The 14,076-nt window shown below is 41.8% G+C and overlaps 1 protein-coding gene across 1 annotated transcript in view; it reads left to right on the top strand.

Annotated features, from left to right (window-relative positions):
- Nucleotides 1–14,076, top strand: part of LOC139409489 (low-density lipoprotein receptor-related protein 8-like) — a 346,325-nt gene that overhangs the window by 242,651 nt on the left and 89,598 nt on the right. Inside the window, exons 5-7 of the mRNA XM_071154703.1 lie at nt 1,793–2,167; nt 6,448–6,570; nt 13,871–13,993. Coding sequence (XP_071010804.1) covers nt 1,793–2,167; nt 6,448–6,570; nt 13,871–13,993 — 621 coding nt within the window. The remainder of the gene's footprint in view (nt 1–1,792; nt 2,168–6,447; nt 6,571–13,870; nt 13,994–14,076) is intronic.

Below are 14,076 nucleotides of genomic sequence, written 5' to 3'. Positions count from 1 at the left end.
TAGGACTGGAGATGATTAGTATGCATCCCCAAAATTAGCAGAACAGTGGCGCAGTGTGTGTGGTGTGGTGAGGAGACATTGAAGTGGCGGGCTACACACACACACACACACACACACACACACACACACACACACACACACACACAGGGAAGTGAAGTGCTACTGAAAGACAAGTGTGCCCTTTCCCCACAACACATAAATCATAGGGAGTCAGTCTAGTGTGGAGATGTGATAATGTCACTGTTGGGAATGACTGGAGTATTTCACAGTGGGTCTTACACTCCACAGAGCCTGGGTAGGTGAAAAGGCTAAAGTGGCATTTATCATCTGCTGTGAACACTACACAGTTGGCAGGAGTGTGTTTAAATGTACTACAGTATGATGTAAGTATGAGAGGAAGGATGTCAGTTAAGATTTACATGTAACTGTTGTAGCAGTATTTGAGTACCTGCTATGTGTAGGTGCATGTCCTAATATTACTGTCTGTGTGAGTAGTTCGGCATTATGCCAGTATGTGTGTGTCTATGAGTGATTTTGTGTGTGTGTGTCTATGAGTGTGTGTGTGTGTGTGTGTGTGTGTGTGTGTGTGTGTGTGTGTGTGTGTGTGTGTGTGTGTGTGTGTGTGTGTGAGTGTGAGTGTGAGTGTGTGTGTGTGCGCTTGTCCGTGTCTTTGTGAGTTTAAATGATCCTGTGAATTCCCTGTCTGCAGTGTGTCTTTACAGTATTATAGCAATCGTCTACATAAAAAGGCCATAAAACTCAATACCTCCACAGTTGACCCTATTAAGGCAGGGCCAGCCGCTTATCACTGCATACTAACAGTCATTTAGCCTGGCTGCCGCTACACAGAGCGGGGCCAGGACTGGGGCTATTTGGGCAGCCAGGAAATCAATGAGGTTCGAGGGAGAAACGGAGAGGTTATAGAGGAGGCTGTCTCAGAGCAGCTCTCTAAATCTCAGACACATACAGTACGGAAGCCAAGTGTTTTTATCATGGCTGTGGCTCTGGGCCCTGGAGGCGCCATGACTGGATGTGTAGTTCAGAGCAGGGCCAGGCGCCATGGCTGGATGTGTAGTTCAGAGCAGGGCTAGGCGCCATGGCTGGATGTGTAGTTCAGAGCAGGGCCAGGCGCCATGGCTGGATGTGTAGTTCAGAGCAGGGCCAGGCGCCATGGCTGGATGTGTAGTTCAGAGCAGGGCCAGGCGCCATGGCTGGATGTGTAGTTCAGAGCAGGGCCAGGCACCATGGCTGGATGTGTAGTTCAGAGCAGGGCCAGGCGCCATGGCTGGATGTGTAGTTCAGAGCAGGGCCAGACGCCATGGCTGGATGTGTAGTTCAGAGCAGGGCCAGGCACCATGGCTGGATGTGTAGTTCAGAGCAGGGCCAGGCGCCATGGCTGGATGTGTAGTTCAGAGCAGGGCCAGGCACCATGGCTGGATGTGTAGTTCAGAGCAGGGCCAGGCACCATGGCTGGATGTGTAGTTCAGAGCAGGGCCAGGCACCATGGCTGGATGTGTAGTTCAGAGCAGGGCCAGGCACCATGGCTGGATGTGTAGTTCAGAGCAGGGCCAGGCAACATGGCTGGATATGTAGTTCAGAGCAGGGCCAGGCGCCACCCTTTTTAGCGCCCATTCTCATTCTGTCACGCAATCTTTTAGAAGTTCCTGTTTTTTACTCTTCTGTTTAGTCTGTGATCTCTTACATGACAGCTCATGGTTTCTCTTCATCACTCTCCGATGTTGAGACCTCTAACAGATCTCTCTCTCTGCGTGTCTCTTTCTTCCCTCTACAGACGCCAATGCCTGCCCCGCCAAGGAGTTCCAGTGCCATAACAGGAAATGTGTGGCTCCCATCTTTGTGTGCGACGGCGACGACGACTGCGGGGATTGGAGTGATGAGGAGAAGTGTTCCACTTCCCGCTGTGGCTCCCAGGAGTTCCGCTGTAACGACTCAGAGTGCATCCCAGCTCTGTGGAGCTGCGATGGAGACCCTGACTGCAGGGATAAGTCTGACGAGTCTATGGAGCGCTGTAGTCGCCGGACAGAGCCCCAGAAGCCCCGGTGCTCGGCGGGGGAGTTCCAGTGTGGAAGTGGAGAGTGTGTCCACCTCAACTGGAAGTGTGACGGAGAAGCCGACTGCAAGGACAAATCTGACGAGGCTGACTGCGGTAAGTCACCTACTGAATCTGGGTTTGGGTCACCTGAGGATGCACACAGGATGTGGTACTACATCTACAGTGCATTCAGAAAGTATTCAGACCCCTTGACTTTTTCCACATTTTGTTACATTACAGCCTTATTCTAAAATGAATTGAATAGTTTTTTCCCCCTCATCAATCTATGCACAATACCCCATAATGACAACTCAAAAATAGATTTTTAGTATTTTTTGCAGATGTATAAAAAAAAATACGGAAATATCACATTTACAAAAGTTTTCAGGCCCTTTACCCAGTACTTTGTTGAAGCACCTTTGGCAGTGATTACAGTCTCGAGTCTTCTTGGGTATGACACTACAAGCTTGGCACACCTGTGTTTGGAGAGTTTATCCCATTCTCTGCAAATCCTCTCAAGCTCTGTAAGGTTGGATGGGGAGTGTTGCTGCACAGCTATTTTCAGGTCTCCAGAGATGTTTCGATCGGGTTCAAGTCCGGACTCTGGCTGGGCCACTCAAGGACATTCAGAGACTTGCCCCGAAGCCACTGGCTGTGTGCTTAGGGTCGTTGTCCTGTTGGAAGGTGAACCTTTGCCCCAGTCTGAGGTCCTGAGCGCTCTGGAGCAGGTTTTCATCAAAGACCTGTCTGTACTTTGCTCTGTTCGTCTTTCCCTCGATCCTGAATGGTCTCCCAGTCCCTGCCACTGAAAAAAATCCCCACAGCATAATGCCACCACCACCATGCTTCACCGTAGGGATGGTACCAGGTTTCTTCCAGACGTGATGCTTGGCATTCAGGCCAAAGAGTTCAATCTTGGTTTCATCAGACCAGACAATCTTGTTTGTCATGGTCTGAGTCCTTTAGGTGCCTTTTGGCTAACTCCAGTGGGCTATCATGTACCTTTTACTGAGGAGTGGCTTCCGTCTGGCCACTCTAGAGTGACCATCAGGTTCTTGGTCACCTCCCTGACCAAGGCCCTTCTCCCCCGATTTCTCAGCTTGGTGGTTACAAACATCTTCCATTTTAGAATGATGAAGTCCACTCTGTTCTTGGGGACCTTCAATGCTGCAGAAATGTTTTGGTACCCTTCCCCAGATCGGTGCCTCGACACAATCCTGTCCCGGAGCTCTACGGACAATTCCTTCGACCTCATGGCTTAATTGTTGCTCTGACATGCACTGTCAACGATGGGACCTTATACACTACCGTTCAAAAGTTTGGGGTCACTTAGAAATGTCCTTGTTTTTGAAAGAAAATCAAAAAAAAATTACCATTAAAATAACATCAAATTGAACGGAAATGCAGTGTAGACATTGTTAATGTTGTTAATGACTATTGTAGCTGGAAACGGCAGATTTTTTATGGAATATCTACATAGGCGTACAGAGGCCCATTATCAGCAACCACCACTCCTGTGTTCCAATGGCACGTGTTGTTATCTAATTCAACTTTATAATTTTAAAAGGCTAATTGATCATTAGAAAACCCTTTTGCAATTATGTTAACACAGCTGAAAACTGTTGTTCTGATTAAAGAAGCAATAAAACTGGCCTTCTTTAGACTAGTTGAGCATCTGGAGCATCAGCATTTGTGGGTTTGATTACAGGCTCAAAATGGCCAGAAAACGAGTACTTTCTTCTGAAACTCGTCAGTCTATTCTTCTGAGAAATGAAGGCTATTCTAATGCTAGTAATTGCCAAGAAACTGAAGATCTCAACTAGCAGCTTCTTTAAATAGTACCCGCAAACACCAGTCTCAACGTCAACAGTGAAGAGGTGACTCCAGGATGCTGGCCTTCTAGGCAGAGTTCCTCTGTCCAGTGTCTGTGTTCTTTTGCCCATCTTAATCTTTTATTTTTATTGGCCCGTCTGAGATATGTATTTTTCTTTGCAACTCTGCCTAGAAGGCCAGCATCCCGGAGTCGCCTCTTCACTGTTGACGTTGAGACTGGTGTTTTGCTGGTACTATTTAATGAAGCTGCCAGTTGAGGACTTGTGAGGCTGTGTAGATATTCCATTAAAAATCTGCCGTTTTCAGCTATAATAGTCATTTACAACATTAACCATGTCTACACTGTATTTCTGATAAATTTGATGTTATTTTAATGGACAAAACATTTGCTTTTCTTTCACAAACAAGGACATTTCTAAGTGACCCCAAACGTTTTAATGGTAGTATAGGTGTGCCTTTCCAAATCACCACAGGTGAACTCCAATCAAGTTGTTGAAACATCTCAAGGATGATCAATGGAAACAGGATGCACCTGAGCTCAATTTCGAGTCTCATAGCAAAGGGTCTGAATACTTATGTAAAGAAGGTGTTTCTGCAAACCTGTTTTCAGTTTGCCATTGTGGTGTATTGTGTGTAGATTGATGAGGGGAAATGATGTCATACATTTTTAGAAAAAGGCTGTAACGTAACAAAATGTGAAAAAGTGAAGGGGTCTGAATACTTTTTAATGCACTGTGTACGTATATAGTCTATATGGACAGGTCAAATCAAATCAAAATCAAATCAAATTTATTTATATAGCCCTTCGTACATCAGCTGATATCTCAAAGTGCTGTACAGAAACCCAGCCTAAAACCCCAAACAGCAAGCAATGCAGGTGTAGAAGCACGGTGGCTAGGAAAAACTCCCTAGAAAGGCCAAAACCTAGGAAGAAACCTAGAGAGGAACCAGGCTATGTGGGGTGGCCAGTCCTCTTCTGGCTGTGCCGGGTGGAGATTATAACAGAACATGGCCAAGATGTTCAAATGTTCATAAATGACCAGCATGGTCCAATAAGGCAGAACAGTTGAAACTGGAACAGCAGCACGGCCAGGTGGACTGGGGACAGCAAGGAGTCATCATGTCAGGTAGTCCTGAGGCATGGTCCTAGGGCTCAGGTCCTCCGAGAGAGAGAAAGAAAGAGAGAAAGAGAGAATTAGAGAGAGCACACTTAAATTCACACAGGACACCGAATAGGACAGGAGAAGTACTCCAGATATAACAAACTGACCCTAGCCCCCCGACACATAAACTACTGCAGCATAAATACTGGAGGCTGAGACAGGAGGGGTGGACAGGTAGTGGAGTCTTCTGCGTGTGTAGGGTTATAGTAAGCTTAGAATGACTAAATAGCTTTACATCACTATCTATGTACAATTAATGTATGTGGATAGATTTGTGAGTGTACAGGCATTGGTGTATGTGTGTTCTAGCGTCTTTGTCTGTATGTGTGTGCCTGCGTGTCGGTTTGTGCATGGATGATACAGTATGCTATCAAACCCCTCCTGAGACCTCTGTGTTGGCGCCCGTTTATAAGATGCTCCATGCTGGAATCACCACGGCAATCAGTGAGGTTGGTTGCCATGCAACAGTGTGATGATTGGAACAGTGGAGAGCCCTTGAGAGGTAGCGAGGGTCCTCATAACCTGGCCCTCTCTCCCTGAGTAACACACTATTCTCAACCCCGGAGACCACTCAGTAATGACAAACACTGATCACAAAGACAGGGAGGAAGTCAGAGTAGATTCATGCAGGGGTTTCAGACTTGTTAGAGGGTTTGGATGTTAAAATATGATTCCTACCATTATAATCAAAATCACTATCATGATTCACATCTTCATTCCAATTAGACTGGTTTGGATTTCTCGCTGACCAATATAAAAAAATATTTTAGAAAATCGAACCTTCATTTGACGAGACAAGCCAGTCAAGAACAAATTCTTAATTACAATGACAGCCTACCAGGGAACAGTGGGTTAACTGCTTTGTTCCGGGGCAGAACTACAGATTTTTACCTTGTCAGCTCGGGGATTCAATCTTGCAACCTTTCAGTTACTGGCCCAACGCTCTAACCACTAGGCCACCCTGTATGACTGCCATTTTCTCCTATTCTGGAACTTTGAGGGTTTATCATATAGCCTGTCTAGTAATTTAATAGGATCTCTATGGTAAACACCTTCCAGCTTCTCATTTCCACAGGATTTCTCTGGAGCAGAGGGGAGTAAGGGGAGAGAATAGGGGAGAAGGGGGGAACGGAGGGTGATTACTGTTGAATTGGAATGCACTCTGTGTTTGCCTAACCCAAGATAAAACACACACATCTTTTCACAGGGTTCATTTTCTTTCTGACAGGATACCAGGTTGGGGTTGGATCACTAGAGAGATACATAGAAAGTTGGTTGATGAGCAGTTGAATTAACATCACATTTGTGGCTCTCTCTTGCGGTCTCTTGATTTTCTCTCTCTCTCTCTCTCTCTCTCTCTCTCTCTCTCTCTCTCTCTGTGTGTTCTCTCCTCCACAGCTCTGCTGACCTGCCGTCCAGATGAGTTCCAGTGTGGTGATGGGTCCTGTATCCATGGAACCAAGCAGTGCAACAGGGTGCACGACTGTCCTGACTTCAGTGATGAGGCCGGCTGTATCAACGGTGGGTGGACCCTGCCTTCTCTTCTGTTCTTTATCTCCTGGATACTGCATTATGTCCTGTTCTTTATCTCCTGGATACTGCATTATGTCCTGTTCTTTATCTCCTGGATACTGCATTATGTCCTGTTCTTTATCTCCTGGATACTGCATTATGTCCTGTTCTTTATCTCCTGGATACTGCATTATGTCCTGTGCTTTATCTCCTGGATACTGCATTATGTCCTGTGCTTTATCTCCTGGATACTGCATTATGTCCATATAGTTGACATATGTTCCAATAATCCAAAATAGTTTTTTCCCACCGTATTGCTTTACTCACTGGGTTTTCACAAAAAGAGAAGGCATTTATGGGTACATTGGGACACACTACTGCCGTAGATGAGAAATGTCCCAGAACTCTGAAATAGCTTTCTTTCTTCATATTCTTACTACATTCTCCTCTCCAGCTCTGTGGGCATTTCAGAGAATAATGTTGAAGCAGAACTGTTTCTGTATATCTATGGTACAGTAACTCTAGATTTTATTGTTATGTGTCTATGGTAACACGTTCATATTTGGCAGCTACGGTCTTTGTCTTGTCTATCTATGCCAGAGAGAACTGAAGGTCAAACTAATGCTGACTGGACTTTATTTAGGACCTGTATTTGTGACATGTGGTCCGTGATCAACCTGGAATCCATAACACACTGCTTGTGTGTACTAGCCTGACAAGAGTATAGTGCTGTAACTCCAGCATGCAGACAGACAGTAGTTTAGTGGGGTAACTCCAGCATGCAGACAGACAGTAGTATAGTGGGGTAACTCCAGCATGCAGACAGACAGGAGTATAGTGGGGTAACTCCAGCCATGCAGACAGACAGTAGTATAGTGGTGTAACTCCAGCCATGCAGACAGACAGTAGTATAGTGGTGTAACTCCAGCCATGCAGACAGACAGTAGTATAGTGGTGTAACTCCAGCATGCAGACAGTAGTATAGTGGTGTAACTCCAGCCATGCAGACAGACAGTAGTATAGTGTTGTAACTCCAGCATGCAGACAGACAGTAGTATAGTGGGGTAACTCCAGCCATGCAGACAGACAGTAGTATAGTGGGGTAACTCCAGCCATGCAGACAGACAGTAGTATAATGTTGTAACTCCAGCATGCAGACAGACAGTAGTATAGTGGGGTAACTCCAGCCATGCAGACAGACAGTAGTATAGTGGGGTAACTCCAGCCATGCAGACAGACACAGAGAGAGTAGCTGTGTATAAAGTTACATGGCTGTAGAGTCCTGGAAGACAGTCAGGGGCTCACATTACAGAGGGGTGTAGTATCAGGATGTATTACAGTACAGTGTAGTAGTAGGATGTATTACAGTACAGTGTAGTATCAGGATGTATTACAGTACAGTGTAGTATCAGGATGTATTACAGTACAGTGTAGTATCAGGATGTATTGCAGTACAGTGTAGTATCAGGATGTATTACAGTACAGTGTAGTATCAGGATGTATTACAGTACAGTGTAGTATCAGGATGTATTGCAGTACAGTGTAGTATCAGGATGTATTACAGTACAGTGTAGTATCAGGATGTATTGCAGTACAGTGTAATATCAGGATGTATTACAGTACAGTGTAGTATCAGGATGTATTACAGTACAGTGTAGTAGTAGGATGTATTACAGAACAGTGTAGTAGTAGGATGTATTACAGTACAGTGTAGTATCAGGATGTATTACAGTACAGTGTAGTAGTAGGATGTATTACAGTACAGTGTAGTATCAGGATGTATTACAGTACAGTGTAGTAGTAGGATGTATTACAGTACAGTGTAGTAGTAGGATGTATTACAGAACAGTGTAGTATCAGGATGTATTACAGAACAGTGTAGTATCAGGATGTATTACAGTACAGTGTAGTATCAGGATGTATTGCAGTACAGTGTAGTATCAGGATGTATTACAGTACAGTGTAGTATCAGGATGTATTACAGTACAGTGTAGTATCAGGATGTGTTGCAGTACAGTGTAGTATCAGGATGTATTACAGTACAGTGTAGTATCAGGATGTATTACAGTACAGTGTAGTATCAGGATGTATTGCAGTACAGTGTAGTATCAGGATGTATTACAGTACAGTGTAGTATCAGGATGTATTACAGTACAGTGTAGTAGTAGGATGTATTGCAGTACAGTGTAGTATCAGGATGTATTACAATACAGTGTAGTATCAGGATGTATTACAGTACAGTTTAGTATCAGGATGTATTGCAGTGCAGTGTAGTAGTAGGATGTATTACAGAACAGTGTAGTATCAGGATGTATTACAGTACAGTGTAGTATCAGGATGTATTACAGTCAGTGTAGTAGTAGGATGTATTACAGAACAGTGTAGTATCAGGATGTAATACAGTACAGTGTAGTATCAGGATGTATTACAGTACAGTGTAGTATCAGGATGTATTACAGTACAGTGTAGTAGTAGGATGTATTACAGTACAGTGTAGTAGTAGGATGTATTTCAGTACAGTGTAGTATCAGGATGTATTACAGTGTAGTATCAGGATGTATTACAGTACAGTGTAGTATCAGGATGTATTACAGTACAGTGTAGTATCAGGATGTATTACAGTACAGTGTAGTAGTAGAATGTATTACAGTGTAGTATCAGGATGTATTACAGTACAGTGTAGTATCAGGATGTATTACAGTACAGTGTAGTATCAGGATGTATTACAGTACAGTGTAGTATCAGGATGTATTACAGTACAGTGTAGTATCAGGATGTATTACAGTACAGTGTAGTATCAGAATGTATTGCAGTACAGTGTAGTATCAGGATGTATTACAGTACAGTGTAGTATCAGGATGTAATACAGTACAGTGTAGTATCAGGATGTAATACAGTACAGTGTAGTAGTAGGATGTATTACAGAACAGTGTAGTATCAGGATGTATTACAGAACAGTGTAGTATCAGGATGTAATACAGAACAGTGTAGTATCAGGATGTATTACAGAACAGTGTAGTATCAGGATGTATTACAGTACAGTGTAGTATCAGGATGTAATACAGTACAGTGTAGTAGTAGGATGTATTACAGAACAGTGTAGTATCAGGATGTATTACAGAACAGTGTAGTATCAGGATGTATTACAGTACAGTGTAGTATCAGGATGTATTACAGAACAGTGTAGTAGTAGGATGTATTACAGTGTAGTATCAGGATGTATTTCAGAACAGTGTAGTATAAGGATGTAATACAGAACAGTGTAGTATCAGGATTTATTGCAGTACAGTGTAGTATCAGGATGTATTACTGTACAGTGTAGTATCAGGATGTATTACAGTACAGTGTAGTATCAGGATGTATTACTGTACAGTGTAGTATCAGGATGTATTACAGTACAGTGTAGTATCAGGATGTATTACAGTACAGTGTAGTATCAGGATGTATTGCAGTACAGTGTAGTAGTAGGATGTATTACAGAACAGTGTAGTATCAGGATGTATTACAGAACAGTGTAGTATCAGGATGTATTACAGAACAGTGTAGTATCAGGATGTATTACAGAACAGTGTAGTATCAGGATGTAATCCAGTACAGTGTAGTAGTAGGATGTATTACAGAACATTGTAGTATCAGGATGTATTACAGAACAGTGTAGTATCAGGATGTATTACAGTACAGTGTAGTATCAGGATGTATTACAGAACAGTGTAGTACAGTGTAGTATCAGGATGTAATACAGTACAGTGTAGTAGTAGGATGTATTACAGAACAGTGTAGTATCAGGATGTATTACAGAACAGTGTAGTAGTAGGATGTATTTCAGTACAGTGTAGTATCAGGATGTATTACAGTACAGTGTAGTATCAGGATGTATTACAGTACAGTGTAGTATCAGGATGTATTACAGTACAGTGTAGTAGTAGGATGTATTACAGTACAGTGTAGTATCAGGATGTTTTACAGTGTAGTATCAGGATGTATTACAGTGTAGTAGTAGGATGTATTACAGAACAGTGTAGTAGTAGGATGTATTACAGTACAGTGTAGTATCAGGATGTATTACAGTACAGTGTAGTATTAGGATGTATTACAGTACAGTGTAGTATCAGGATGTATTACAGAACAGTGTAGTATCAGGATGTATTACAGTGTAGTAGTAGGATGTATTACAGTACAGTGTAGTATCAGGATGTATTACAGAACAGTGTAGTATCAGGATGTATTACAGAACAGTGTAGTAGTAGGATGTATTACAGTACAGTGTAGTATCAGGATGTATTACAGTACAGTGTAGTATCAAGATGTATTACAGTACAGTGTAGTATCAGGACGTATTACAGAACAGTGTAGTATCAGGATGTATTACAGAACAGTGTAGTACAGTGTAGTATCAGGATGTATTACAGAACAGTGTAGTATCAGGATGTATTACAGAACAGTGTAGTATCAGGATGTATTACAGAACAGTGTAGTAGTAGGATGTATTACAGTACAGTGTAGTATCAGGATGTATTACAGTACAGTGTAGTAGTAGGATGTATTACAGTACAGTGTAGTATCAGGATGTTTTACAGTGTAGTATCAGGATGTATTACAGTGTAGTAGTAGGATGTATTACAGTACAGTGTAGTATCAGGATGTATTACAGTACAGTGTAGTATCAGGATGTATTACAGTACAGTGTAGTAGTAGGATGTATTACAGTACAGTGTAGTATCAGGATGTATTACAGTACAGTGTAGTATCAGGATGTATTACAGTACAGTGTAGTATCAGGATGTATTGCAGTACAGTGTAGTATCAGGATGTATTACAGTACAGTGTAGTATCAGGATGTATTACAGTACAGTGTAGTATCAGGATGTATTACAGTACAGTGTAGTATCAGGATGTATTGCAGTACAGTGTAATATCAGGATGTATTACAGTACAGTGTTGTATCAGGATGTATTACAGAACAGTGTAGTAGTAGGATGTATTACAGTACAGTGTAGTATCAGGATGTATTACAGTACAGTGTAGTAGTAGGATGTATTACAGTACAGTGTAGTAGTAGGATGTATTACAGAACAGTGTAGTTTTAGGATGTATTACAGAACAGTGTAGTATCAGGATGTATTACAGTACAGTGTAGTATCAGGATGTATTGCAGTACAGTGTAGTATCAGGATGTATTACAGTGTAGTATCAGGATGTATTACAGTGTAGTAGTAGGATGTATTACAGTACAGTGTAGTATCAGGATGTATTTCAGTACAGTGTAGTATCAGGATGTATTACAGTGTAGTATCAGGATGTATTACAGTGTAGTATCAGGATGTATTACAGTACAGTGTAGTATCAGGATGTATTTCAGTACAGTGTAGTATCAGGATGTATTACAGTGTAGTAGTAGGATGTATTACAGTACAGTGTAGTATCAGGATATATTTCAGTACAGTGTAGTATCAGGATGTATTTCAGTACAGTGTAGTATCAGGATGTATTACAGTGTAGTAGTAGGATGTATTACAGTACAGTGTAGTATCAGGATGTATTACAGAACAGTGTAGTAGTAGGATGTATTTCAGTACAGTGTAGTATCAGGATGTATTACAGTACAGTGTAGTATCAGGATGTATTGCAGTACAGTGTAGTATCAGGATGTATTGCAGTACAGTGTAGTATCAGGATGTATTACAGTACAGTGTAGTATCAGGATGTATTACAGTACAGTGTAGTATCAGGATGTATTACAGAACAGTGTAGTAGTAGGATGTATTACAGTACAGTGTAGTATCAGGATGTATTACAGTACAGTGTAGTATCAGGATGTATTACAGTACAGTGTAGTATCAGGATGTATTACAGTACAGTGTAGTATCAGGATGTATTACAGTACAGTGTAGTATCAGGATGTATTGCAGTACAGTGTAATATCAGGATGTATTACAGTACAGTGTAGTATCAGGATGTATTACAGAACAGTGTAGTAGTAGGATGTATTACAGTACAGTGTAGTATCAGGATGTATTACAGTACAGTGTAGTAGTAGGATGTATTACAGTACAGTGTAGTAGTAGGATGTATTACAGAACAGTGTAGTATCAGGATGTATTACAGAACAGTGTAGTATCAGGATGTATTACAGTACAGTGTAGTATCAGGATGTATTGCAGTACAGTGTAGTATCAGGATGTATTGCAGTGTAGTATCAGGATGTATTACAGTGTAGTAGTAGGATGTATTACAGTACAGTGTAGTATCAGGATGTATTTCAGTACAGTGTAGTATCAGGATGTATTACAGAACAGTGTAGTAGTAGGATGTATTACAGAACAGTGTAGTATCAGGATGTATTACAGTACAGTGTAGTATCAGGATGTATTTCAGTACAGTGTAGTATCAGGATGTATTTCAGTACAGTGTAGTAGTAGGATGTATTACAGTACAGTGTAGTATCAGGATGTATTACAGTACAGTGTAGTATCAGGATGTATTACAGTACAGTGTAGTATCAGGATGTATTTCAGTACAGTGTAGTATCAGGATGTATTTCAGTACAGTGTAGTATCAGGATGTATTCCAGTACAGTGTAGTATCAGGATGTATTACAGTGTAGTATCAGGATGTATTACAGTACAGTGTAGTATCAGGATGTATTTCAGTACAGTGTAGTATCAGGATGTATTTCAGTACAGTGTAGTATCAGGATGTATTCCAGTACAGTGTAGTATCAGGATGTATTACAGTGTAGTATCAGGATGTATTACAGTACAGTGTAGTATCAGGATGTATTTCAGTACAGTGTAGTATCAGGATGTATTTCAGTACAGTGTAGTAGTAGGATGTATTACAGTACAGTGTAGTAGTAGGATGTATTTCAGTACAGTGTAGTATCAGGATGTATTACAGTACAGTGTAGTATCAGGATGTGTTGCAGTACAGTGTAGTATCAGGATGTATTGCAGTACAGTGTAGTATCAGGATGTATTACAGTGTAGTATCAGGATGTATTACAGTACAGTGTAGTATCAGGATGTATTGCAGTACAGTGTAGTATCAGGATGTATTACAGTACAGTGTAGTATCAGGATGTATTGCAGTACAGTGTAGTATCAGGATGTATTGCAGTACATTACACCCAATGTTGTATGATTGCTACTTATTGCCCACAAGCTGATTACGCTGGACGGTGGTGTCTGGGAACCAGCTTATTTGATGCTATCTGGTCAGAGGCATCAGAGTAGTGGTGACATGCATTGGAAATCAAACACTTGTTTCAAGGTAATGATCATTGTATTTTTCTACCCTCTCTCTTTCCCAGTCACTAAGTGTGATGGCCCCAGGAAGTTCATGTGCAAGAATGGACAGTGTATCAACAGCAGCAAGGTGTGTGATGCCGTCAAAGACTGCAAGGACTGGTCAGATGAACCTATGAAGGAGTGTGGTGAGCTACACACACACACACACACACACACACACACACACACACACTTATTAACATCCAATTAACATGCAGATGGCCACTGT

This window comes from Oncorhynchus clarkii, chromosome 5, assembly GCF_045791955.1.
Source record: "Oncorhynchus clarkii lewisi isolate Uvic-CL-2024 chromosome 5, UVic_Ocla_1.0, whole genome shotgun sequence".
In the NCBI taxonomy this organism is placed as follows: domain Eukaryota; kingdom Metazoa; phylum Chordata; class Actinopteri; order Salmoniformes; family Salmonidae; genus Oncorhynchus; species Oncorhynchus clarkii.
This window is presented reverse-complemented; position numbering and strand designations above follow the sequence as displayed.